At 39.0% G+C, this 27,672-nt stretch overlaps 2 protein-coding genes across 2 annotated transcripts; one reads left to right on the top strand and one right to left on the bottom strand.

The window, feature by feature from the left end:
* Positions 1 to 8: 8 nt before the first annotated feature.
* Positions 9 to 7,983, bottom strand: parp9 (poly(ADP-ribose) polymerase family member 9). Its single transcript, XM_034208750.1, has 8 exons — positions 7,713 to 7,983; positions 4,903 to 5,773; positions 4,445 to 4,672; positions 4,070 to 4,285; positions 3,200 to 3,251; positions 2,494 to 2,990; positions 2,058 to 2,214; positions 9 to 1,347 (listed from the first exon to the last, which is right to left on the bottom strand). Exons 2-8 carry the CDS (start codon positions 5,761 to 5,763, stop codon positions 1,064 to 1,066), a joined length of 2,295 nt encoding a protein of 764 aa, XP_034064641.1. The 5' UTR covers positions 5,764 to 5,773; positions 7,713 to 7,983; the 3' UTR covers positions 9 to 1,063.
* parp14rs1 (poly(ADP-ribose) polymerase family member 14-related sequence 1) lies at positions 7,876 to 26,696 on the top strand. Its single transcript, XM_034208742.1, has 17 exons — positions 7,876 to 8,164; positions 8,844 to 8,941; positions 9,265 to 9,295; positions 12,530 to 12,814; positions 13,552 to 13,776; positions 13,887 to 16,144; positions 16,398 to 16,619; positions 16,834 to 17,055; positions 17,203 to 17,281; positions 17,550 to 17,696; positions 17,938 to 18,000; positions 18,134 to 18,310; positions 18,487 to 18,693; positions 18,792 to 19,406; positions 20,234 to 20,370; positions 20,974 to 21,148; positions 25,945 to 26,696. The coding sequence occupies exons 1-17, from the start codon at positions 7,993 to 7,995 to the stop codon at positions 26,229 to 26,231; spliced, it is 5,400 nt and encodes a 1,799-aa protein (XP_034064633.1). The 5' UTR covers positions 7,876 to 7,992; the 3' UTR covers positions 26,232 to 26,696.
* The last annotated feature ends 976 nt before the right edge of the window (positions 26,697 to 27,672 follow it).

Genomic DNA, 27,672 nt, shown 5'->3' with positions numbered 1-27,672 from the left:
AATACAGGTAAATGAAACATTGTTTAATATTTGAATCACAACCAGGAACTTTTCATCAGCTACCCCATGTGCTCCAACACACCAGCAACAATTCCCATGTTATTGTTTAACATTTAAAATCATGAATTTGTAGCCAAAGCTTTTCACCTGTTATATTCAGTGTTACATTATTATTCCCTCTCCTTCCAGAATAAATGCGTATGTCAATCACTGGTACATGTGTTTGGATATATAGCTCCACTAAACAAATGACTGATCAAAAAGAAATATACTTTCGCTGTGCAATTTTAAAAAGACAATCTCTGATTGAGTGATAGTGCTGCTAAATATATCTTAATCGCTCAGTGACAGACAAACCTAATGAAAAAATTAACTTGATACTAAGGATTTAGCTGATAAGTAATGCAAACAGCCATTAACTTCTAACAGGAAATTCATTCATCAAGAATGCACTTAGGCTTGCTTTAGAAAAAGGAACGTCCAAACTGGAAGCATTTTATTATTTGTTCCATTTGACACGGTGGTAGTGTACTTGCCAGCATTATGAACCCGGAAATCTTGAGTACCTCAAAGTTGAATTGGTAGAAATGTATAGTACGGGTGCTTTGCATTAATAAGCATATGCAACCAATAGCAAAAAAATGGCTCGGACGATTTGGACAATTTTGGAGTTGTTTAGGGGGTTATTGAGGATGTTGAATAGATTTTTGACATTTTCAGGATGAAAAAAATGGTAGTTTTAACTAGGAAGTGCCAATATTCGATACATTTTAGGTATATTTAAAAGTTTTTGGGGATTCAAAACAGCCATTTTAAATCTTAAAAATAGTTTCAACATTCTCAATAACCTCTAAACCACACCAAAATTGTCTAAATCAGCCAAGCCATTTTTCAGCTGTTGTCTGCATATGCTATTTGTGCAAATTGCCCAACATATTGAAGTTAGCATCCGGCAGTTCTATGTGCGGAGGACCCGTACTTTACATTTCTGACTTTGGGAACTAAACATTTCCGGTTTCACAACAGGACTGTTTGAGCTGGCAGATAGACTACAGAAACCCCTTCAGTACCTCTTACAGGTGATGATGTACGTGGGCAGAGCTTGATAACCACTAAAGATGACGGAGACATCAGGTCCTCCGCTCACGCTGTCGTGCAGAAGAAGAGGATCTTCCCTCACAGGAGGAGGCAGGATGAGGCCAGGTGTCCCACGGGTCGATATTCCTGTCAGCACCTCGGCTTCCACGAAGTACAGATACTCCTCCTTTGGATGCTCCTGCTCCTTCCAGACCTCCATGGCCTTCTTCACCGTGCCCGCAAAGTAGATTCCCTCTCCGTACGCTGCCTCTGTATGCAGAGGAAGATACAACATCATTAATTGTATTGTTTATAAATGTATCTTATCTTTAGAGTCTTTTGGGAGATCATGTTTTTGGGCGAGTCTGATCTCATGTACTACTGGACCGATAAGACTTTCATTTGTTTGTGCATATTCATGACTGTTAGCTCAAGGACCTCTTGTGGTTGCGGTGTGTCATTGCAACTTAAAGTCAGCAATAAATCAAATGTATGTGGTAAAACAGCCCTTCAAATTCACACATTGATTTCAAGAAGTTTGATCTAATTTTAAGCCTAAATAAATAAATGTCTGTTTGTTTAAATACCTCTTTGATCTAAATTTTAAGCCTAAATAAATAAATAAATAAATGTCTGTTTGTTTAAATACCTCTTTGCAACCCTGTGTTGCAGAATGACAAAAACATGTCCTTGAATCCTGATCACCCACCTTTTATTCTCACTTAAGTTAGACACTATACGATGAGTGCCTCAATCGGGACACTTGAGTGAGATTCAACTCTGCTTTGTTTGGGAGTGGACAGAGACAGGCCTGGCAGAGATCTGCACTCCACTAAGTGCACTTTTCAAAATGTTGTTGTACTTCCTTTCTAGATTGAGTGTTCTGTATCATTTCTGTATGTACCATTCAAGACCTTGTACGTCAACCAAACATAAATAATTTTGTATAATAAAAGGCTATTTAAAAAGGGATATCCTACCGCCAGGTGGTGCGTACTCTGCATGGAATCCAATTTTGCAAACCATCTCACAGAATTGTGCAGGGATGAGTTGGAACATTTTTTGAGTTGAGCAGCGTAGCTGTGTTGCCTTCTGGTCATAAATGCTCTTCAATGAAGGGTTTACCACTTTGTCCACCTGAACAAATAAATAAAAATGTCACTGCTTGATGAGTGATTTAAGATAAGAGAATATGACAGCTTTAAAACTGACTGGTGCATGATTTATTTATGTAAAGACATTCAAATCTAATAGTGACATCAACATAATGTAGTTGTGCAGGAATGAGTCCTAAAGCGGAAGAGAGCACTTCCAAATGAACAGTTTATAAAGTTGATTTGGTTTAGATGCCTGAAATAAAGACTGTGGTTAACACAAGCTGAAGAGATATATATTATTGTTATATTTATTTATTACCTTCACAATCCACAGCCCTTCCTTTTTGAAGGCAGATAATCTGTTGCTCGAGGAATCAACTTTCTTTCTTTCAAAGTCCACTCTCTTTTCGCCCAAAGCCTCACACATGGCATCCTCTTCATCCCTGACAAACTCCTCCTGGACGTTGCAGAGCATGGCCTCCACCTGAAACCCGGCCACTACGGCATCCTCACTTGAATTCCCCATTACGCTTATGCGAGCATGACCTCCCTCAAACAACTCCTCAATAACAACGCCTTTTTCCATTAGACGGTATAGCTGCAGATGTTCTCGCTCGCCGAAGTGCTGGATGAAGTTGTTGCTGATATTGACAAGGCTATAGGACTTGTAGAAAAGGCCGCTGAGCCATCGTTTAGCCTCGAGCATTGGCTCTTCAGAGGGGCCACCCAGAGTGATCTGTGGGGTGGGTGCTCTGCTGCTGTGGGAGTCATTTCTGTGCTCATATTTCAGTGAAGAATACATCATTGCACCGGTTTCTGCAAATTAGAATCACAATCGTTTTTATTATCGCAATACAGGATGGGTAAACATGCATTCCCACTATTGTTTACATTAGCTGCACTTTACAGGTTTCTATCGACTTCAACATCTGCATTTAACACATACAGTATCATATGGACGTCACTACAAGGGTATCATAATTGATCTCTGTGTACATGAAATGATGACTGAATTGTTGTATTACCCTGTGGACGAGGTGCTCTTTGCCGGAGAGTTACCATTTGATCCTCAAAAGCCTAAAAAGAGAAGTTCATTAATACAAATAATAGTATGCATTCTGTAATATTATGATGGAGGTACCTTATCATAGTAAGTGTTTAACTTAAGTAGATTGTGTTTTGTATGTATGTTTGTACTGGAGTTACAAAAGCTAATGAAGTTAATACATGTACTGCTGTGGACGAAGGCCGCGGTAAAATATGTTTTAGACACCAACGAAAAGGCCCACCTCAAAAAATCCTAATCAGATCAAGTGTTACTTTTATTAAGAATATGTTCAATGCTATACGTTGACTGAAAGTTGCTATATCCATGCTTCAAAGCCACCAGACTCCGTTGACAAAAACAGTCACTTTACAAGGAGAAAAATGGAAGTTGCTGGTCTACCACTGCCGTGATTAGTTTCTGTGTGACTTTGGTTGGTTTGGATACAATAACTAACATATTTCTTTTGATGGGCCTTTCTTTAAGGTCCACAGCATGCTTAACTTCCTTTCCTTAACTTCTGTCTTTCTCTCCAAACTGGATAAGAGTGTTGGAAACCAAACTTGCGTGACCAGACAAACCCAGTCAACAATTCTTAACAGGAGTGTCTCACATCACAGTGAATGCAAAACCACATTCCACCTAACAGAGATATTACATGGTGCTTCAATAAGGAAACAGCAGCTTTATACAACATCGAAACTGCTTTACTGTTTCTAACTTTCCTTATTGCTCTGTCCTTTTTTGTTGTTTAAAAGTTTGGTTTGTATTAATAACTGTAGTGTGTACCCACAGGGCCGATACAGCATAATTATTCTACTATCGTGAAAGCATCTTTGCAATTTACAACCTTATATGTCTGATCGTCAGACGGATATATGATGAACATAACATCAATCTCCGTTGGGCAGTAGGGGGCGAAGTCGACCACTGCATTTGCCATGATCGCAGCAACTTCTTTTTTATCAAAGCCGAGGTTTCCGGTGCCGATGGCAGGAAAGGCGATTGACTTGTATCCGTTATTCGCTGCGTTCTTTAAGCAGTCAGTTACTGAATCGTAAAGAACCTGTAATGAATGAATCACAGACACATTAATGCTTCTATTACAGTACAACTTTAACACTTTAATACATATCAATGACTTTCTTTAGGACTTCAATCTTTTCATGATCTAAAAAAATTATCTCTTAACTGAAATGCCCCATATCAGTTAAACTCACTGTACCTTCTGTGGTGTTGTGTTGTGTTGGGATCTCCATTTCTCAAGACAAACGGTATGAAACACCTTTTTACATTTCAGGTTGTAGGAGTTCGTGATGAGTAAACGACCAGTAAAAGAGACTTTATATATTTCATTTTGCATTTGATTACCAGCTTTCAGCAATAAAGCATTGGAGATTTCCCCAATCTTCAAGTCTCGTTCTAGTGATGTAGTGTTTACGATGACGTCCGTCTGGGAAAACAAAGTTGGTACAAGATGGCGGTTTGTAAAAGAAATGCCACTTTAATGTGATTTCTTAAATGTGAGAGAATAACATAACATTCAAACATGTTTCACCACCACCGCATGTAGTTTCTGTAGCTTTAAACATTTTGAGTAAAGTCATATGGTTTAGTTTTGAATGTGGGGTGATTAGCAGCAGTAAAATAAATCTAATAATAAAGGTCATTAGAGATTCTTACCAGCTGTTCCTCAATTTTACCCTTTTTCAGTGTCAGATGGACCTTTCCAATCTGGACGTCAGGTGTTTGAGATCTGGTCGCACCTTTGCTGGAGCTTGGGCTGGAGCTGGGGCCTAACAATTGAAGGCAGGCCCTCTCCATTTCACTGACAGTGATATCATCGTGGTTCGCAAGGCGGATCTCTTGAGGAAGATGAGATTGAGAGCTTTCATAGTAGCGTTTCACAGCTGCCACGATGGTGTCTGCACATTCTGGCAGGGGGAAGTTGAACAGTCCAGAGCTTATAGCTGGAATGGCAACAGACTGCAGATGGTGTTTCTCAACTTGGTGGAGGATGCTCTCTATGGCCATCTCCAACTTCCCTTTAGCCCCACTAACATCAGCCCTAGAGGGGTGTTTTGTTAGGCAAGGGCCCACAGCATGAATTATCTTCTTGCATGGTAGACAACCAGCATCCAAGGCAATTGCTTCTCCCGTTCCCAAGTGGCCATATTTGTTGATGTAATTCTCACTCTCTTTTTGGATTTGAGAACCACCGGCAATGGACAGAGCATAAGCAAGGCCGCCGCCATGGTTAAGAAGCTCATTCGCAGCATTCACCACAGCATCCACCTTGAAAGTGGTGAGATCAGCCTTCCACACAGACAACTCAACACCTCCACGCAGCAGAAAAGAATACTTTTTCACCGGGTCCACAGGTGATCGCCTCAGCTGTCCAACGCTCACATCGCTTTCAAAATCCACTCCTTCGATGGTGGCCTCACATCCAAATTTACTCCGGAGGACCTCTCTCAGAGCAGGTCCACACCGTCTCACAATGTTGAGGGAAGGCCCGTGAAGAGGAATATTTAATTTCTCCATGGTTTCTAAACTGGATACAGAAAAAACAACGTTTGATTAAATGTTATTAGAACACCAGTGTTGGTAAATATATTTGATACAAACAATACCTAGATAACCTCAGACCGCATGCATGAACCTGATAACCCAAATATTGCCAAACAATAACTAATTACGATTATTTAATACAGGCAGGCTGTGGCTCAGTGGATAGTGTGCTGGACTTCGAATCAGGGGATAGCAAGTTTGGGTCCCACTGCAGTCAGCATGTCGTTGTGTCCCTGGGCAAGACACTTCACCCCAAATTGCTCCTGTGGGGATTGCCCACAGTACTGAATGTAATGTGTAATGTAAGTCGCTTTGGATAAAAACGTCTAACAAATGACACCATGCAATGTAATGAGATGGCTCTGTATCAAACAAGGGATTTGTATTAAGTCTGTAGTATACCGTTTGTAGGCTGGGAAATGATGCAGCACCATCATTTTCAATTCAGATTAATATATCCACAAATGTTGCCTTTACGAAATAAAGTGTTTACTGCAATTTGGATATTGCGCATTTGATAACTTGTGGATAATTGTGCAGCTTTATTTTAAGTGAATCAAGACAATAAACATGAATTTAACTGAAAATGTCTTCATATGCTCAATAAATAACATTGAGGTGGATATGCAAGTAATATGACAGAAGGGATAGTTTCATAAATAAAAGTAAGGGCAGTGACTGGATTGTACATTAAATCACAGCCACATAAGTCCCCATACCGCTTGTTATAGCTTTACATCTATTAAAACAGCACCAGGAACACACTGACGTGAAGTGTATCCAAGTTTTGTGAACTTATAATATAATATCTGTGTGTATGTCCACAGTATTGAATGCATGTAAGTCTTGTAATATAAAGCATTTATAAGAACTTAAAAAAGTGCTATAAATACCATGTATTATTATTATTATTATAGTATTTAAAAAGTTAATACGCAAATGAATTCAATAGGGCCGGCCTACTACAGGCAGTGTAATACAACAATGACCCATCATGTACTTGTTTTCTTAACAATCATTAATGCTGTTTTCCCTTCTCTCCAGTAGATGGAGCCAGAGAGAGTGTCTTAGTACAAGAGTATCACTCAATTGTCAATCATAAAGCCATGAGCTGAATTTAGAATAGTACTTTACGAGAGTATTTCAATTTGTTGCTAATTTATACATCTACCCCAGAATAATTCAATAGGTAAATGGTGTACTTTTACTCCACTACTTGTATTTAACACCTTTAGTTATACCTGGAGTAAATTCCCAAGCTACCCTGCAGTATACAAATACAAAGTCATTAATTAACTAGCTGCACCTTTATCAGCGTTGATAACACTTTAATGCATCAATAACTATTATCAAAACATATACTATAGTATTCTGGATTGGGCCTATAATGAGAGCTTTTACTTGTGGTACTTCAAGTCTAATCTGATGCTAACACTTTGTACTTAAGTAACATTTTGATTGTTGGACTTTTACACAGTAGTACTAGATTAAAGTACAAGATCTGAGTACGTCTTCCACCTCTGGTTAACATGTGGAAACTAAAATAAAAAAGCAAAATATATTCCCCTCTGTTGACTGATTATTCCTTAATAACTGTGCGTTGCCCTGCACACTTAAAAGTCAAGTATACTTAAATCATCACTGCGCTACTATAAGGTGTGAAATACACATATTCAAGTGTTAATAGACTTATATTTGAAAATAATTCGCCATGTTGTTTTTTTTTTTTATCTCAGTTGCTATAGCCTACAACGGGCATGAGCGCGAGCTACCTGGCGCGAGAACACGAAGACAATTGAGTTGTGCTACTTTTAGATCCATAATAGTTTAAGTCTAACATGTATTTCAACGTTGATATGTAATTCAGCAAATTTAAAAACATAAATAACGTGCATTTTGAGCTGATATGTTCGTTTACTCACCCAACACACTGGAAAGTAGCGACGAAAAGCAGAAAGTGAAAGAGTGAGACAGGGTGCGGATCTCCCCTAACTGCGTCTCGGGATGTTAGCCAAGTGTTTTAATAGTTTAATGTGACGGTTATTTTACATGAACACCGTCTATCCTTTCGTTAGCTGCAGCTATTATGCGTCGACACTCCAAGGCTACATTCGACAACAGCGTCGAGGGGAGGGAAAAGTCCCATTTCCTGAGAAACAAAACTGAAAGTAAAGCAGTTTACAGGCTGTTCAGCCACCAGCCATGGCGGACGAATATTCGTATGCTCTGCTCGTCGAGCTCGAAGAAAACAACCTACTGAGACTTAAATTAAAGTTAGCTAAATACTTCGGAAGTAAGAAAAACGGCGGCGACTGTGAAATTGAGTATAATAATGGCAGCAAGACAGCGGTGATACGCTTCCGCCTAGAAGAGGGTAAGTGTGGCCCGATAAACTAGACCCGAGTTTACTGTCGCCTACTTTTGTCTTTAGATGTCTGAGATTACGTATAGAGGATCCAAAACAAAGATAACTGTATTCCCTTATAGTTACATATAAACGGATGTAATCGGATTACTTGTACATTATTTTAAAACATGGGGATGATAACAATGTTAGAAAACGTTTTAAATAATTATATATATTAAAGGTAGACGTCGGCTACTGTCTGAATGTTCTTTTTGGTTTAATTTTAGGCACTTTTTCTTATATTTAGTTTTTGAATGCAGCGAGGGACACCCGATTTATTAAACAGAAAAACTGTTTTTACTTTGAATTAGTAACTAAAACAGCATTTGTAAACTACAGTATTCTGTAGGCCTTGCCTTAATCTAAGATGACACATTATTCTGTTGTTTTACATAATACACTTAAGTAAAAAAACATCTTATTGTTATTTATTTACTTTTGTATTGATTTACTTTGCATTTCATGTAGAGGTAATCCAAAAGTAACGGAAAGTAATCAGGTTACATTACTTTTATACTGTGTTACTTAGATTATGTAACTGATAAAACATTTTGTTACAAGTAACTAGTTATTAGCAACTGATTTTTAAAGTCACCCTCCTAACCCTATAACTACTATCATTATTATTGTAATTATTTTCTCACAGACCGGCAAAAGGTTTTGAAGAAAGAGACCCATCAGATCAATTTAGAGAAAGGTGTGGTGAAGATGACTGTTCGATTGCCAGATGACCAAACAACAAAGGTACGTGTGCACATTTTTTAAAATAATGTTATTGTGGTTTCATTTGAAATGAGACCTTAATGTACTACATTCAAGCTGCATGTATGCCTCTAATCGTCTCTGAGTATAGTCACTGTAAGTGTCTTACTGTAAAAGATCTATCTTACTTGAAGTCATGTGAATAATCTTAAACCTATTATAGTCAGGAGGACCTTGACACATACTGATAACCATAATTGTCTGACTGGATTATTTTCAAACTAGCTGACATTTAGGGCACTGTGACAAGTGAAACTGGTTTTATGGGATGTCTAGGTGTGACAAATGTTTTGTATTCTATGCAGGGTGCTCCATCTGAAGAACTCGACCAGAACTGTAAGTGTTCATAAAAAAATAATATGTCCTACTCTGCAACTGTGACTTTTTGTCAGATGAAATAACATGATAAGAATAATGGCATGTACTTACTTTTTGATATGTGATTGCTTCTTGCGCAATCACACAATAAGATAAGATAGAGCTTTATTGTCTCCCTTAGGAGAAATTTGTCTTGGGCATCGAGATAATACACATAAAACATTCAGGTCAATCAGTTATAGATACAGAACAGAGATCACATATCACATGGCAAAGAAACAAACAAGAAACATACAGGTACAGCACTTTCCCTATTGCACATACATAATCAAATTGCACTTTCCCTATTGTATTTATACATAAATCAAATATTGCATCTTCCCTACTGTATTCATACATAAATCAATATTGCACTTTCCCTATTGCACCTATGCATAGTGTCCGTCAAATTGCACATATCCCTATTGTGTCCATACCTATTTACACATAATGCACTTCCCCTATTTAACCTTCTCGATTGCACAAACTACACTGTAAACATTGCACCTCCCAACAACTCCTAACACAGCATAATCACAATTGTTTCTGACTGTTCAGCAGCTTGATTGACAGCGGAACAAAGGAAAACTTATGCCTGTTCAATTTACAGTTTGGTAATCTATACCTTCAGCAACTCAAACTCTCTTTCTCACCATCTCCTCAAATATCTCCTGAAGAGAGGATGGTGGAAGCATGCCAATTATTTTTCCAGCCCTTTTTATCAAGCTCTGGAGTTGTGATTTAGATTTAACTGACAAGTTACCAAACCATGTTGTGATGCCATAACGAATAATAGACTCAATTGCTGCCCTATAGAACATTAACATGATGCATGTATCCACACCATGAACCCTGAGCCGACGCAGAAAATGCAGGCGCTGGCTTATCTTTGAGCATACCTGATCCACCTGATGGGCCCAGCCTAACTGAGCATCAAAATAAATCCCCAAATATTTAAAACGTGAAACCTGCTCAACTCCCTCCCTGTTGATAAGGATGGGGCTGTGATCACCTACTGACTTGGGGTCAAAGATCATTTCCTTAGTTTTTTAAACATTTAACACCAGGTTGTGCGCCTCACACCACTTCACGACCTCTTCAATCTCAAGTTTATAAATAGAAATGTCTGAGTCTCTAGTCAGTAGACTAAGTATGGCTGTGTCATCAGAAAACTTTATAATGTGGTTGTGTGTGTGCTGACTCCTACACTCATTTGTGTAGAGTGTGAAGAGAAGAGGAGAGCTAACGCAGCCTTGTGGTGCCCCTGTGCTTATGACCTGTGTGTCAGAGAGGGTCGAGTTTACTTTCACCTGCTGCTGTCTTTCAGTTAGGAAGGAGTGATACCATCTGATTAAGTAAGGGTTCACATCCATCTGTTTGAGCTTTTTTAACATCATTTGGGGAAGAATAGTATTAAAAGCTGAGCTAAAGTCCATGAACATTAATCTAGCATAAGCTAAAGGATTTTCCAGGTGTTTTAGAATAAAGTGAGTTGTAGAGGTCAGAGCATCATCTGTACCTCTACCATCGCTGTACGCAAACTGGTAGGGGTCCAAGAGGTGTTGCACCTCAGTTCGCAAGTTCCCTACAATAATCCGTTCTAGTGACTTCATAACTATTGAGGTCAAAGCCACTGATCTGAAGTCGTTGTTGTCATGTGGGCATGTTTTTTTTGCAACTGGTATGATGACAATCACACTCATCATCTCATGTAGTATAGAGTTATCATTTATTTTCATGGCAAGACAACCATCTCAGAAGATGCCATGGTAAACGTTATAACAAAGTCAAAGTCGTTATTTTTATTAATAATAAAATACTGACACAGTTACGTTGACCCTTTTTTAGAAATAAGAACAGGTATATTAATAAACTTAATTAAAACCGGATAATTAAAGTAGTTAACTAACTACTTTATTTATGTTAGAAAAAGCATGTTAGTTTACATGTAAGCAGCACTATGGCATGTTAAATGGAAAAATAACAGGTGTTAATTAAAAAAAATATTGTTGTATGATTAAAAAAGTGGGTGTGGGTGCTCTTGTCTTTACATTTAACTCTCACACACTAATGTCAGTTAATTTAAAATACTGTAGATAATCAGTATTTAAATACTACCATCTGATATTTTGATCTGAAATAAGAAGCACTATCCATCATTGAAATTGAGGTGAAAACAGCAAGGCATTTCCCAACTCAGAAAGAAATATGCTCTAAATAGTAATCTGTAAGATCAATAATTACAATTTCACATGCTCAATGGTGATGGCATATCTTTGCATGACTGCCACATAAAGCAGAAACATGAAAAGTCTTTACTTCAGCATTTTTCCTAAATCAGTTTTGTAAGTCTGTTTTTTTTTTTTCATTGAGAACATCACATTTCAAATGTTAGATACACTTTCAGGTCAGCAACACCAGACCAGAATTTTTTGTAAGTTTTAAGTTGAATTATATCAGGTATTAGTGGGCTATGAAGTGAAACAATTACACTAATACTTGTACTTTAACAGCCACAGAGCTGCAAATGATATCAGCGAACCATGTATTTATCAGTGCAATACTCTGTGAGCAAACGGACATCATGATTTATATTCATACATTGAAGAACTCAACTATCTGCATACTTCTCCATATGTGCTTTTTATGATTAATCTAAAATGGCTGCTAAGCCACTCCCCTCCATTCACGTCAGTGTTATCAGATGAACACAACTCCTGGGAGAAAATATGACATAGTCATGCAAAGGCTCAGGTACTGCACTGAATTTTGCATATTATGTTAAGGAAAGGCTAAACACCTATTCAGATATTTTTTAGTATTATTAACATTGATGAGCAAAATATTATTATCAGGCTGGCACCTGTCATAAGTGGAGAGCAGGTGGATGTACAATGAATGTTGCACTCATCTAAGAATACATTTAAAATGTTAAATGAACAAATACAAATAAAATGAATATTTATAATTTTAGATTTAATATTTGTAAGTTGTGGGGAAATCTTTTTTGGTGGTGGCCTAAATAAATCAAATGAGTGGAAACACTTTGATTACACACGCATTCCTTCCTGTCTTCCCTCCTTCATGTTGATTTTCAAGTTAAGTTAAATGATCAATCAATGTAAATGTCCCCTCTGTGGGACTAATAAAGGTATTCTGATTCTGAATAAGAATTGTGTGTTTAGCCACCTAACGTTCATGTTTCATTAATAGCTGATGATGCTGGGATCAACATACCATCGAGCACCAATGAACACATACCTGCAGTTGAAGTTCAAACAGAGGCAAACGTCGGAGCAGATGAGACAGTAGATGAAGAGTGCTCCACTTCGACTGTTTTAGGGAATGTTCCAGAGATGTTGGAGACAGAGTACCTGGAGATGCTGGTCGAGTATGTATTGAAGGATATTCCTGACCCTACATCTGCCTTTCCAAGATTCACTTTGGAAGTCTTTCCTGACCTCGCCTCTGCTGTGGTGACTTTCCAGAGTGGAAAAGGTACTTATTGAATGTATGTGTCTATGTGTTAATAGTTTCAAAAAGTTCCATTAAAGCAGAGATAACAATATAACAATATAATAACAATATAACATTCCTGCTGTTTGAAAGCAAAAAAAACACATCTGCCAGATGATTATTCCAGAATACACGTTTAACGATCGGGACCTAGAACCTGACTAATTGCTTAACTTCTTATTTAATTATCGCAGTTAATTTATGTTAAACGTACCTTGAGTGACTATTAGTTTCATTTCATTTCAGCCCAAATTGTTGCAGGAATCCTTGTAACCTGGATATGTGTCCTGAATATTTGCCAACCAAACTTTTGAAACATTTAAACCCATGGTTACATTCATGTTTGAAGGCTAGCAATCTTGCTATCTCCTGCCTTTGTTGTCACATTGTTGATAGTTGGATATAACAGCCAGTGGCTTAGTGTGAAAACATTAGCAGGGTTGTGTATTCTGTCACCTGCTGGTACTAGTTAATGCATACGTTTCCTGTTGCATATGCTTGAGATACAAATAATATGTGGACCCACCCATACAAAAACTGCCCCACAGCACTACTTGTGGTCACCAACAACAACGTTTGTTGTGTGTTGGTTGTACAAATTGAGGTTTTGTGTTTTCCCTTAGAAAGCACAGAGAGACATTTGTTTTTTTGGTTATATTATGAGAGCGTAATTGCCTTTGTAGTAAAACTACCTTAATGATTTTATCTTTATCTCACAGAGAACACTGATTTTGTGACAAGCTGCCCTCAAAACAAGAGGTTTGCAAAGAAAGGACTTTCAGTTCGGCCTCTTGAAGTTACAAAGCAAGTGTTAGTCGATGACACACATCATTTTGGAGACGATTTCCTTCGCCTTTATTTCGAGAATGCAGGTGCAAGTGTGGAAAATGTTGTGCTTAATGAAGCAGAACAGTCTGCCACCATCACCTTTGAAGACCATAAAGGTAGGGCATTTACGGTACACAACACATTTTACTTTGACATGAGATACCTTTTCATATGAAAACTATGCAAATTGGCAGTGTAATGTTTGATCCTATTTATTTCCCCATAGCTGTTCAGAAAATCATGAAGAAGACGCATCACATCAAGGGGAAAGAGATGAGAGTTTTTCCTTTCTATAACTCTTTGGGAAGAGCCCTCTATGGGAAAGATAAGCCTTCTCTTAAACTCCCTGAAGCTGTCTCTGAACCCATTGCCGACGCTGTCTGGAGGTACCTAAATCATAATCAGTCTGCAGCAGAGACAATTCGTATTCAGTTGGCAAAAGACTTTTGCAACGTGAACCTCGACCACTCTACTGTGTGTTTGAGCCCTCAAACCTCATTACTACAAGAAAAAGATGCCAAAGCCATTGTCAAAGAGTGGAGAGATACTGTTGAGTCATCCTTCGCACAAGCTCTGTCGAAAATCAAAGCCCTAAAGCTTCCGACAGATTTGAAGGTATGGGAAGAGTCTGAGGAGACGATCAGACAATTGCTACTTAATGAAGATCTGGTTGTAGTGCCTGATAAAGCAATTGGTATCTTGTCAGTGGTTGGTCTTATGGTTGATGTCAACAGACTAGAGCCAACTCTTAGTGATGTGGTAAACAAGATTGCCAAAAGAGTGAATAGGGAGACATTTAGCGTGACTCAAGAGATTAATGTGTCACAGTCAATTTACCACATCCTGTGTCTAACTGGTCTTGAGGTCCAGGTGCTACAAATTTACCCAGAACTCAACATGTCTTTCAAGAAAGGGAGTCCGCATTTGACGGTAACTGGCTTAAGTGAGGAGATTTTGGCAGCAAGCAAAGTCATATATGACGCAATGCTTGCCTTAAAGCGACAGAATTTAAAAATAGATAACTTTGTGCTTGACTTGTTAAAAGACGGACAACAAGAGGAGCTAACGAATGAGCTCCTCACATCCAATGGAATCAATGCAGCATTTGAGATGAATACAATCAGTATGCAGCTCCTTGCTGGATCCGAAAGAGATCTGAATGATGCTGAAGACCATTTGGGGAGGCTGCTTATTTCTCATTACATTGATGTTGAAGACAGTAATGTCCTTGAAAAGCCAGAGTGGCAGAACCTGGTCAGTCAATTAGAGAATGCAGACAATAAGTCATGCATGAGCATTGGAATCAACTGTACCCCTCAACAAGTGGTGGTGTCTGGCAAAAAGGATACTGTCGAGAGAGTTAGCAGTGAACTTGATGACTTCCTGAAGCAGAATGCTCAAGTTGAAGAAACAGTTGTTGTCAAGCCCAATGTCATAGTTGAGTACATCAAAAAACTTGACACCTCTTGGTTCGAGCAATTCAAAGAGAAGGTGGTGGTGTCTTACAGAAAAGAGGCCATCTGTCTAAGTGGTTCTAGAGCAAATGTTGCAGAGTGCATGACTTTGGTTCAACACCTGGTCTCTTCTGTGTGCTTTGAAAGTTTACAAGTCCCCATGCCTGGAGTGAAAAAGTTATTCAAGGACAAAGAAACTATGTTTGTTTACTCCCTTTCAAGTCAAACTGGCTGCCTGGTCCAGCTGGTTGATGAGACTAGTGTTGGACAGGTCGACCTTGCCCAAAGACAAGTGCCAAAGCCTGTGTTTCAAATGCAGACCGCTGATGGAGTAGAAATAGCTGTTTCCAAGGCAGACATGTGCAGCTACCCAGTGCACGCAGTTGTAAATCCTTCTAATTCGAACTTGAAACACAAAGGAGGTCTTGCAGGAGCACTTCTTAAAGCTGCTGGCCCTCAGTTTCAGGATGAGTGTGACAAAATAATGTCCTTCAATACACAGCTCATGCCCGGAGACTGTGTGATAACTGGTGCAGGGGGGCAGCTTTGCTGCCAAAAAGTAATCCATACAGTGGGCCCCACGTATGATAAAGCTAATCCCCAGAAGTCTTTGGCGCAGTTGAAAAGAGCTGTCAAAGGAAGTTTGGAACTGGCTGAAAAGCACGGCTGCATCTCTGTGGCTCTGCCTGCCATCAGCAGAAACCAAGGCTTTCCTCTCGATGTGTGTGCGTCCACCATCGTCAAAGCTGTGAGGGAGTACTGTAACGACAAGTATGGTGACAACACCTTGGAGAGGATCCATTTGGTGAACAATGACAACAGTACTGTTCAGGCTATGGTGGCAGCGGTCCAACAAAGGTTTGGAAATCATAGTGTCAGTTCTTCTCAACAACCTCTCCCTACCAAAAAATATTCTTCCCCTGTGAAACAAGCTGGATCTGTTGTATTGGACCCAAACTGCTTGGGACAAGTGCAGACCAAAGAGGGCTTGGACATCACTCTTACTAAGGGAAATATCGAAAATGCCACGGTAATGTCAACTTTTTATCCTTGAATAAGAGCAAACAATTACTTTAAGGAATTAACATTTTTGCAGCTTTAACTATTTACCTTTTCCTCTAGCTTTAGAGCAACCCTTTGATTACATCTGTTCTTATAGGACTTGCCTGATTATGTTTTGACTGACTATTGTGATTAAATGTTCTATTATCTAAAAAATGAAGTTGTTGATGTTTTCAAATAAATAACATGCAACTCTAATCATTGTGTTAACCAATTCTTAGACGGAGGTGACTGTGAACACTGTGTTTGAAGATCTTTCACTGAACAAAGGGGCAGTTTCAAATGCCATCTTTGGTGTGGCTGGACCACAACTTCAAGTATTGGTAAATGCAATAACCAAGAATGGAACATTCGGAGAGGTCATTATTACCGATGGCTGCGAGCTGAAGAGCAAAAAGGTCTTTCATGCTGTTACTCCTCCTTGGGGCAATGGAGCTGATAAGGTAAAGGGTTACATCATGTACATTTTGGGGTACATTTCTTCTAATAGGGTTGATATGTAAACTATTATTATTTTTATTTATTTTTTTACCTTGTGTGAATCCTGTTTCTCACTCTGACCCTGTTGCTGCAGTGAACGCCTGAATTTCCCCACGGGGATAAAGTTCCATCTTATCTTGTATATCTTGCTAATTTCTCTTGCACCTTGCCTTCTAGACCTTGAGCGTCATTTTCACGGAGTGCTTGGCCAAGGCTGAGGAGATGGGTCTGACCTCCATATCCTTCCCCGCCATTGGCACTGGAAATCTGGGTTTCCCAAAGGACCTTGTAGCCTCAACCTTGTTGGACACAATCGACCAATTTAGCAGTAAGAAACAACCTAAGCACCTGAAGAAGGTCATGATCATCCTTTACCCACTAGATGCAGAGACTATCAAGGTACGGAAAGAAGAACACATTTGTACTGTAGTACCTCAATGTACCAAATTATAAACCAAAACAAAGTAATTGGTTTGATTTCATTATGATTTTAAGAATTTGGTGAAGATATTTGTGAGTATTTCGTAACTATATTTATGTCTTCAGGCTTTTAGCGATGAATTCGCCAAGAAGTTCCCCAGTGCAACAGGAGGTCCGGTGCCAACAAATTCCCCACAAAGTACAGGTAGGCAAAATGGTTGCAGCATTCTAATGTGCATATACACTGTAATGCTGTGTTTTGGAATGAGTAAGACATAAACAGTTTTCTAAACAACAACACCGCTATAGAATGAGCCCCAACAAAAACAAATATTTTATCATATACTTTATATATAGCTGAATCTGTAAAATACTTAGATGGATAAACTAAAGTTTTGGTCTTTTAACAAAAATATTGGCCTAAAAGGCTTTTGCATCACTCTTAATTCTTCATTTGTGTTTGCTGCTTCAAGGTCCCTTCTCAAAAGTTGTCTCGAGCTCCGGAATGTACGAGACTAAAATGGGAAATGTGGTTATACAGGCTGTCACGGGAGACATCACCAAGGAGACCACTGATGTCATTGTCAACTCCTCAAATGACAATTTCTCTCTTAAGTCCGGTAAATGATAGCCAGAAGTGATATGTTTTCATAATGTAAAATAATAATTTTAGATTGTTTTAGATATAATGTATTTGAAGTAGGTGTTTGAAGGTATGATACCTGTGAGGACCAATGTGTAGGATATAGTGACATGTAGTGGTGAGGTTGTCGAATGAACACCCCTTTGTGCACCCCTCCCTTTACATGCATGACAGACAACCCACGATATATGACAGTTGTTTTGATCTTTTTCCTCTAGGAGTATCAAAGGCAATTTTGGATGCAGCTGGTCAGGCTGTTGAAGCAGAATGCCAAGACCTTGGTAAGGAAGCATTTAAACAGAGTTGACACTCCTTGGTACTGTATAAACATTAATTAAGAGTCAATCATTATGCCAATTCTGTGTTCATAACGGAAGTCTGCTCCAAAACGGTCTCCACTGTCTTCCCCTTTAGGTGCCAAGCCCAACACAGGCATGATAATAACCCAGCCAGGGAACCTCAAGAGTAAGAAAATCCTCCACCTGGTTGGAAAGGCGGACCCAGTTACAATCAACAAGGTTGTGAAAGATGCGCTCCAAATGTGTGTTACAGGCTCATACACTTCTGTCTCATTCCCTGCCATTGGCACAGGTGAGAATTATTAGCAAGATGTGGTGCTAATCGTTTGTGATGTCTTGATATATAACCTCAAACTCACCTTGGTTGAAGGGTTCGCACTAGGGAAATTACAGGTTTTCTTTTTGGTATTGTCTGCTGTATGACACAAAAGTTTGACGAAAGTCAGTGACTTATGTTGTATCATTTAGGTCAAGGCAATGTAAAGGAAAGGCAGGTGGCGGATGCCATGTTGGATGCGGTCATTGAGGTGTTAAGCCAAAACACTAATGGCCCCCTGAAGACAGTCCGGATAGTTATTTTCCAGCCAGCCATGCTGAAAGAGTTCTACAACAGTATGCACCATAGAGCAGCCACTGAACCGAAAGACAAAAGTTGGTTGTCCAAATGGTTCACATGTAAGTACAGTCAAGAGAAACATGTTGGTGTTCATATTCTTTAATCCATAATGACTTCCTAAATGTTAAATCCTAATGTAGAGCTTGTGTTTTATCAGCAATCTTTACTTCTGGAAGTGATGACAAGCCACAGAACGAAGAGGATTTTGTCATTGAGTCGGTGAAAGTGGACTCTGTTTCCTTCCACATCTGCGGCGAGTCCCAGGCTAAAGTAGACTTGGCCAAACAGAGTTTCACAGACCTGATATCCAAAGAACAAGAAAACGTTTGCATTAATGACAGCGCAATCCTTAGTCTCTCCATAGCAGACCGCCAGCGCATTGTTGTCATCCAAAAGACCAGGGGCGTGTCGATAAGGTTCGATGGCCAGCAGGCCCAAGCCTCGCTGACCATTGAGGGGTTGAGCAAGGACGTGCTCAAAGCCAACCATGAGATCAATGAGATGCTGAAGTCCGCGAAAAACGAGGAGGAGCTGAAGAATAATTCGGAGCTGGTGGCCGCAGTGGCAGACTGGCAGTTCCAGCAGCCAGGGCTTCAGTTTCAAAGCTTTGATTCAATTAACAACTTCAAACTTGAGCAAGCAATGACCAAGAAGCAGCTAAATGTGAAAGTTAAAGTGCAGGGTCAAGAGTACACAGTCACCATGCCAAAAGGACCGGCTACTGATAACCGGGGAAACACCCTCCAGATAAAGCGAATTGACAAACTCAAAGGTATTCACTCATGTAGTCTGATAAGTAGAGCCGTCTCACATCCACAACACTGTAGAATAGTTTTCCTTATTAGGAAACCAAAATAAAGTAGGCTACATTCAAACCAGATTTGAGTTACAGTAGGTAAGACAAATAATTCTCAGATTTAGCATGCTACTGTACGTTCATAATCAGAATCTAGTTTATTGCCCAGTAGGATTTCACATACTGGGAATTTGCTTTGACGTATAAGTATATAACATAAACTTAGTAGGATAAACTACATCTCTAAATAAAAGCAAGTGCAAAAAAAGTAAACCAGAAAATTATAATATATCTGAATCAAAAGGAAATAAACAATAAACAAAAGGATATAACAAAATGACAATTAAAATATGTAAAAAATATATACAAATATGTACAGTATATCTGAATCAAAATAGCTCTATAAAATGTAAATATGCAAAAATGTATCAAAATATGTACAATCTACCTGAAATAAAAAAAATTAAATGTTATCGAATGAAATTGAAATTACAATATAGAAAATGACATTAAAATATGTTCAATATATCTGAGTTTAAACAAATACATCTGTATAGAATAAAATTACAATTCAAATATGGAAAAACTATATCAAAATTAAAAAGAAAACTGTAGGAAAAAAAATAAAAAGCTATGCAGTTTTCTGTAGTGGTAGTTTTGGCATATATGTACATTATGGAGTATAAAAATAACATGCTTTGTAAATATTTACTCTCAAAGTTGTGTAAATAACATTTTTAACAGGTCATGTTTCTTATGTCAAATTTAAAAAAAAAACTTAAATTGTTAAATATTTCCCGAAGAGGACGACATTCCTGTGGGCTGGGATGCAATGCCAGCCGGCTCCTCCAGTCTGGCCGTCCCCATTGTTGCGGGGAGCCCAGAGCACACTGAAGTCCTCAATCTGTTCCAGGCCACATGCCCACAGAACATTGTTAAGGTACACTACATTTAACATGCTCTGTATATAATGGATAATCTGTCATATTAACACCATCCCTTTACCAGTCATTATGGGACATCTGTAAATTATGTCTATCCATTTTATAAATGTTATGTATATATTTTAGACTAAAAACAAAAGTGTAGCATTATCAGTTTCTCTGGTTTTACTATTTATAGGTATTAAGTCAAATGAAAAATAAAACATTATATTCTAAACTACTGACAACATTTCTCCGTGTTGGAATTCAACAGACACTAGAATGTAATGGCTGCCATACATGTTTCAGATTTTAAAATGTTTTGGGAGTTGTATATGAACAAAATGTCTCAAAATATTTTATTAGAAAAAATATCAGTGAACATTTACAGTTTATTTGTATTGTGTTGTTTTTAATAAAAATATTAAATACAAAATACAAATAATTCAAACAACATGAAATGTTTTTGTATTTTATCAAATATATAAAATAGTTTAATTATTCATTATTGCATTTTTTGGATTAATCAAATGTATACATATTTATATTATACAGGAACAGCAGTTCATGTAGTAGGCACAAACTCAGACACTCAGGAATGTACTTTCCCCTTCTCTCAGATTGAGAGGATCCAGAACCCTGGGCTGTGGAAGAGCCTGCAGATCCTGAAGCGTGTGATGGAGCAGAGAAACCAGCATCAGCATAACGAGAGACGCCTCTTCCACGGCACCTGTGAGGCCACCGCGGCCATCATCAACGAACACGGCTTCAACAGGAGCTACGCAGGAAAGAACGGTGAGAAGTTTAAAAATACAGGATATCGCTTACTCACTTCCTGTGTGACACATCCCATTCCTTTGCATTGGTAGTCTTACCACCAAAACGATTTATTTAACATTTCATTTATATAGCGCTTTTCTAAATCCTCAAAGTCGCTTTTTTTCTTGATTATTTATCTTTTATTTTATTCAATTTTAACCCTTAAATGGTTTCTGTATCCTTTGGGATACAGTCATTTGAAAGGCTGTGTCCATGTTTAAAATGGTTGTAATAACAGTGTAATATTGGTTTAATATGGGTCTAAAAACAGTGCATATAGGTGCAATAACGGTATAACAGGGGTGTAACATGGGTATGATATGGGTGTAATAGAATAGAATAGAATTGAGAGGGATGAAACCCTCTTTTAATGGTCACACATGCAGAGCACACAGCACACACAGTGAAATATGTTCTCTGCTTTTAACCCATCCTAGCACCAGGAGTCTAGTACTAGGAGCAGTGGGTAGTAGAGATGTTAAGATTCACCGATTCGCATCGGTGCACCGGCATAAACGTTCAAGATGCGAGTGCACCGGTTGAAAGAGTGCACATCGGCTACAGTTTGGGTTGAACCGGGTTGAACTCGCGATGCATCGATTGCGTAGTGTCTTTGCATCGGTAAAAAACCGATTCATTCATATACAATTCCCTCATCTTGTCAACGCTCAGCAGAGACGATCTTTGATATTTGCTTTTCCACTACGGAGGTCGAGAGTCTCAGTTATCAACACACACGGAAGTTGAGGAGAAAGAGAAACACAGCGCACCGAAACCTACAAATCAAACGTTTGGCAACACTTCGGATTGTTCAAGAAAGACGGTGTAATAGTCCTTTATGCTATATAGTTGACCGCAGGTCATGGAGAGTAATAAGGTATCCGTAGACCTTTGTATGAGGTATCTTTATTACTTAACAGCCATGATACATAGATCCGTCCTAGATGCGGGCTTGCATACACACAGTATCACTCCGCAGCCGCACCCCATCAGTAACGTCCTGATGGTATATGTGCGCGGCACTATATACTACTTCAAGTAGGGAATGAGTCCTTACCCCAAGTGAAGGAGTTCAAGTATCTCGGGGTCTTGTTCTCGAGTGAGGGAACAATGGAGCGTGAGATGGGCCGGAGAATCGGAGCAGTGGGAGCGGTACTGCAGTCGCTTTACCGCACCGTTGTGACGAAAAGGGAGCTGAGCCAGAAGGCAAAGCTCTCTGTCTACCCGGGCCATTTTCGTTCCTACCCTCACCTATGGTCATGAAGGATGGGTCATGACCGAAAGAACGAGATCGCGGATACAAGCGGCCGAGATGGGTTTTCTCCGCAGGGTGGCTGGTGTCTCCCTTAGGGATAAGGTGAGAAGTTCGGTCATCAGGGAGGGACTCGGAGTTGAGCCGCTCCTCCTTCGCGTCGAAAGGAGCCAGTTGAGGTGGTTCGGGCACCTAGTTAGGATGCCACCTGGGCGCCTCCCTAGGGAGGTGTTCCAGGCACGTCCAGCTGGGAAGAGACCAAGGGGTAGACCTAGGACCAGGTGGAGGGATTATATCTCTTCGCTGGCCTGGGAGCGCCTTGGGATCCCCCAGTCAGAGCTGGTTGATGTCGCCAGGGAAAAGAAAGTTTGGGGCTCTCTGCTGGAACTGCTACCCCCGCGACCTGACCACGGATAAGCGGGAGAAGATGGATGGATGGATGGACTATATACTACAGACGGTCAACTTGAAAAATCGCTCGCAAATTGTTAACGATGCCGAGCCGCTTTAAAGTACACAAGTAGTACGAGGAACTTAGCGACGTACATAAAGAGGCGACATGGGGTCTGCGGCTGAAAAGAGAAACCTGAAAGTTAGACATATGAGTTAAATCACTCAGTGAGGTGTTCTGTCAGAGAGAGTGGTGTTTAGTTTACAGCAGCCTGTGACGGCCAATAATAATGTAAATGTCTTCCTTACTGTAAGCAGTTATGAAATACCTGTTTGTGAAAGGTTATTTGTATTCTTTATTGTTCATATAGAACCCACTGCTTTCTGCTCACTGGTGAGTTAGCCTATGAATGAGTGTTAAGCACATCAGGCTGGCAGCTGTATGGGCATTGCACTATGGTAGCTGTTATTTTCACATTGTTAATCATGAGCAATACATCCTTACATTGTTTAACTGTGAGGTGTTATACAATTGTACTCTGGAGAGCTTTTAAAGGTAAAAGATAAACGGCATGATGGGATGTGCAGTACCAAATATGTAAAGCACTTTTTTTATTAAAGGAATGGTATGCTCATGACACTCATTTAATTTTTTTGATCATCCGATAAAACAGATCAGTCTCTGCCAGTCTCTCTCTTTTTTTTTAAAATCCGATGACATTATCAGTGATTTTAAACTGATTAATTACCGAAATAACATCAACACTGTGGGCGGCGCCATTTTACCGGACGTGACGTAAACCATGCGTTTGGTTTCGAGGACACGTTGATGTTCATGTTATTTACTGTAGTTACTCTCTTCAAATATGCCTCATTGTATCGCGAAACATTGCCACAATTCTGATAGGAACAATCCACGGAATGCTCGGTTCCATCTGTTGCCAAAAGGTAAGCGTAGGAAGTACGTTCGGAGGCAGTGGCTAGCGAAATGTGGCCGGCCCGAACCGAAAGATCCACAGGCGCATGTATGCAGCGAACATTTCAAGTTTCCGGACGACTACTCTGAGAGTATGATAAAACTTAACATGGGATTTATTGAACAACCATTACTTAATGGAGATGCAGTACCATCGGTCTTTCTGGTGTCATCACCGACCAGGACACCAGTTCGGCCAGTTGAGAAATCGCCCTCTGCAAGTGTGAAGCGACGGAGGACCAGAAGTAGTGCTCGGAGTAAGAATAAGGTATGTTATGGCGCATTTCCATTGCAGCGGGTAGCCCCGTTTAAACGTCCTTTATCGTCCAGGCCAGGCCAGTTTTTGGTGGCCTTTCCATATAGCGTAGTACCGGCTAGTGGGTATTTTCCCCCAGTTTTTCCGGCCCCATAAAATCGTGGTTCTAGGGCCAGGGACAACGAGGCTGAGTATGCTAAACTAGAGAGGGAATCGCTAGCAAGGGTGGTACTACATGCATACATATCTAGTAATCAAAATCATTGTATCTACTAAGTAGTACTAAGTAGGCTCGAACCTGTATGGCTGAATTCCCCCTTCCAATCTCTTCATATTGCTCAAAACTTCGCCATGTTTTCGTGTGTTTACCATAGACTGTATATGGTGTTTACAAAGTGAACGCATGGATGACGTCACGACCATCACGTGACTACTGAAAATGGGCAAAATGGCAGCGGCCTGACGGAATATACAGGTTTTGATAAAAAAGAGCTATAAAATTATTATTTACCGGGGAATATCGCTGATTTCATCAGGGTATGGTTTAAACATAATGTTTCACTAAATACTGAAGTTTTGATTAATTATCTAATGAGTGGAGCATTCCTTTAATGTATGATTTGCTGTATATAAGGAATTAAACAAAAATCCTCTGTCGTACCATATTGAAGTATCATTATTTTTGCATCGTGTTGAATCGCATCGTATCGCACCAAATCGCATAATGTTGAATCAAATCGTATCGAACTGTATCGCAACAGGGGTGAATCGTATTGCATCGCCTAGTGTTTCAAATGTATCGTTAATGTATCGTATCGTGGCAACATATCGAGATGCGCATCGCATCGGCCTCAGTGATGGAGATGCACATCCCTAGTGGGCAGCTATTGTACAGCGCCCGGGGAGCAATGGGAGTGGGGGGGAAGGGGGATGTCCGGTGCCTTGCTCAAGGGCACCACGGCAGGGCAGGAGGTGAACTGGGACCTCTCCAAGTAGAAGTCCACACTCCATATTTTAGGTCTGGTCGGGGACTTGAACCGGCGACCCTACGGCTCACAGTCTAAGCCCCGACTGACTGAGCGAATACAGGTGTAATAATGGTGTAACATTGGTCTAATATGGGTGTATTAATGTTTAATATGGGTCTAATAACAGTGTATTATGGTTGTAATAACAGTGTAATTACGAGGAAATATGGGTGTAACATGGGCGTATTAATATGGGTGTAATGTAGAAAATAGCAATCAATACATTTTCCAAAATATTCAATGTGAATGGGGCAACTGTCACAAAAGCCAATTTGCCTCAGTATAAAATTAATATAAATAATACATATTTCTGATTCTCATTCTGACATTTATCTGATATGTATTTGATATATCAACTATTACATCTTGATTTATAAGGCTAACAATTATGCAGATGGTTCTCTTGGCCATATGACGATGGTTCTTGGAAGACTGGCTTTGTCACAAAAAATACAGAAACTCAAACCATTACAAATTATATTTTATATTATATTTTATAAATATTATATAATAAATAAAGATCTTTTTTTGTATTAAACATTTCCGATTCTGAGTTGTAGTGGGTACATCTAACTCTTTCTGATAATCAACCCTTGTATTTTGCACATATATAAATATAGAGACTCATTGGGGGATTGCAGATGGTTGTACAGTATTAGCCATATATGATGATGCTTGGATAATTGGCCTAGTCACAAAAAACTGCAGACATATACAAAATAAAAACAATATACAATCCTTTATTATCATCACATAAATATAAAATGGAAAAAAAAGAATTATTTTTGTAGAAACAAATTAATTACATAAATAAATATTTCTGATTCTCATTCTGATATTCATTTGAAATCTTTCTGCATTATTTTTCAGCTGCTTGTTTTGGCAATGGCACATACTTTGCTGTCGATGCTATATACTCTGCCAAGGACACCTACTCCAAGCCGAATGCAAACGGGGAGAAGTGCATGTACCTGTGTCGAGTTCTGACGGGGGACTTCACCCCCGGAAAGAAAGACATGATAGCCCCACCGGCCAAAAGCGGCATCGTGTCCCTACAGAAGTACGACAGTATGGTGGACAAAATGGCCAACACCACCATGTTCGTCATCTTCCACGACGCCCAGGCTTACCCTGAATATATGATCACATTCAAGTGACACAACCATGTAGAGGACTAATGTCTTACATCTAACACTGCCTTACAGCTACTACTGTTTATTATCATCAGCTGATTCATGTTTTTTTTTCTCCAAGATAATACAATTTACAAGCAACCTGTATTCATCATAAGGGTCGGTCATAATCAGATATATACAGTGCCTTAAACATGCCTTAATCATACTATAGAATAATTGTGTAAGAAGAAATCAAAATGTTAAAAGAAAATGAAAGGCTATCTAGCTAGCTTTGTTTGCCTATATAATATGCTCTTTGATGATGTTACACTGTTTATTTGTTATGGCAGGCTGCTGGAAAGCACCCTCTCAGTTCCAGTAAATCATGGGACAGCCAGAGCTTATCTAAGTATGTGAATGTGAATCAGTTTTCACTTTCGGTTTTGAGAGGGAAAGGTCAACTGCTCTCAAAGTAAGCCTGTACAAATAAAAAGTTAATACACATTCGCTATTGTCTTGATGTTTTCTGTATATTTAATTGTGAATAACTCAGTTTCTGTCCATGTTTTATTTAATACAGCAGCATACATTGTCAAATTTCTGGTTTTCAAGGCTTCATTTACAGTCAAACCATTTTCTTTAGCAATTTCCTCTAACAGACACATTACTTACATATCTTAGGAAGGCAGAGTAATTGAAATCCTGACTATTGCTTTTATTTTAATTGTTTTCTTTTATCTGGTTATTTATAACATATTGAAGAAATACTGTAGGCCTACATGTTAAAAGAAAATGGCAATTTCCTTACAATCATGTAAAGTACCATGACATTTATATATAAGCATGACCGTGATTTCTATTTACAGAATATTTCTAAAAGTACCTGTTATAAATGATTTGTTTTGTTATGTTTGTTCCTACTCCTGTTCTTCTTTGTAAAGCAACCTTGGGTCTCATAAAAGGCGCTATATAAATCCAAGCTATTATTATTATTATTATTAAACAGTTTCCAAATCCCTTCATTTTAGCCTATAAAATAAAGGTTCTGATACTGAGGTTCATTACCTTTTTTACATCTTAGTAGACTTTCTTTGTGTAATAAAACACATCTATAAATGTGTCCTCTTGCTCTCAAATGGAGCTCCACAAGGGATAATAAAAAATAGGATTTTTCATCAACAGAAAGAAAATATATTAATCAGAGAGAGACAGTGTTGGAGCCATGAAATCACAGATTTGTGTTACCAGCTTTATTCAAATGAGGTTCTCTGCTGCACCCTTTGGCGCCATCTGCAGGTCTCTCTGAAACTGCAGATCGCATTCTCTGATATGTATTTGATATATCAACTATTACATCTTGATTTATAAGGCTACGAATTATGCTGATTGTTCTCTTGGCCATGTAACGATGATTCTTGGAAGACTGGCTATGTCATAAAAAATATAGTAACAAAATCCTTTAAAAACTGCGAATATCCAAAAT

Source organism: Gymnodraco acuticeps, unplaced genomic scaffold (genome assembly GCF_902827175.1).
Source record: "Gymnodraco acuticeps unplaced genomic scaffold, fGymAcu1.1, whole genome shotgun sequence".
Taxonomy (NCBI): domain Eukaryota; kingdom Metazoa; phylum Chordata; class Actinopteri; order Perciformes; family Bathydraconidae; genus Gymnodraco; species Gymnodraco acuticeps.
Note: the sequence above shows the minus strand (reverse complement) of the source record. Positions and strands in the feature narration are given on the sequence as shown.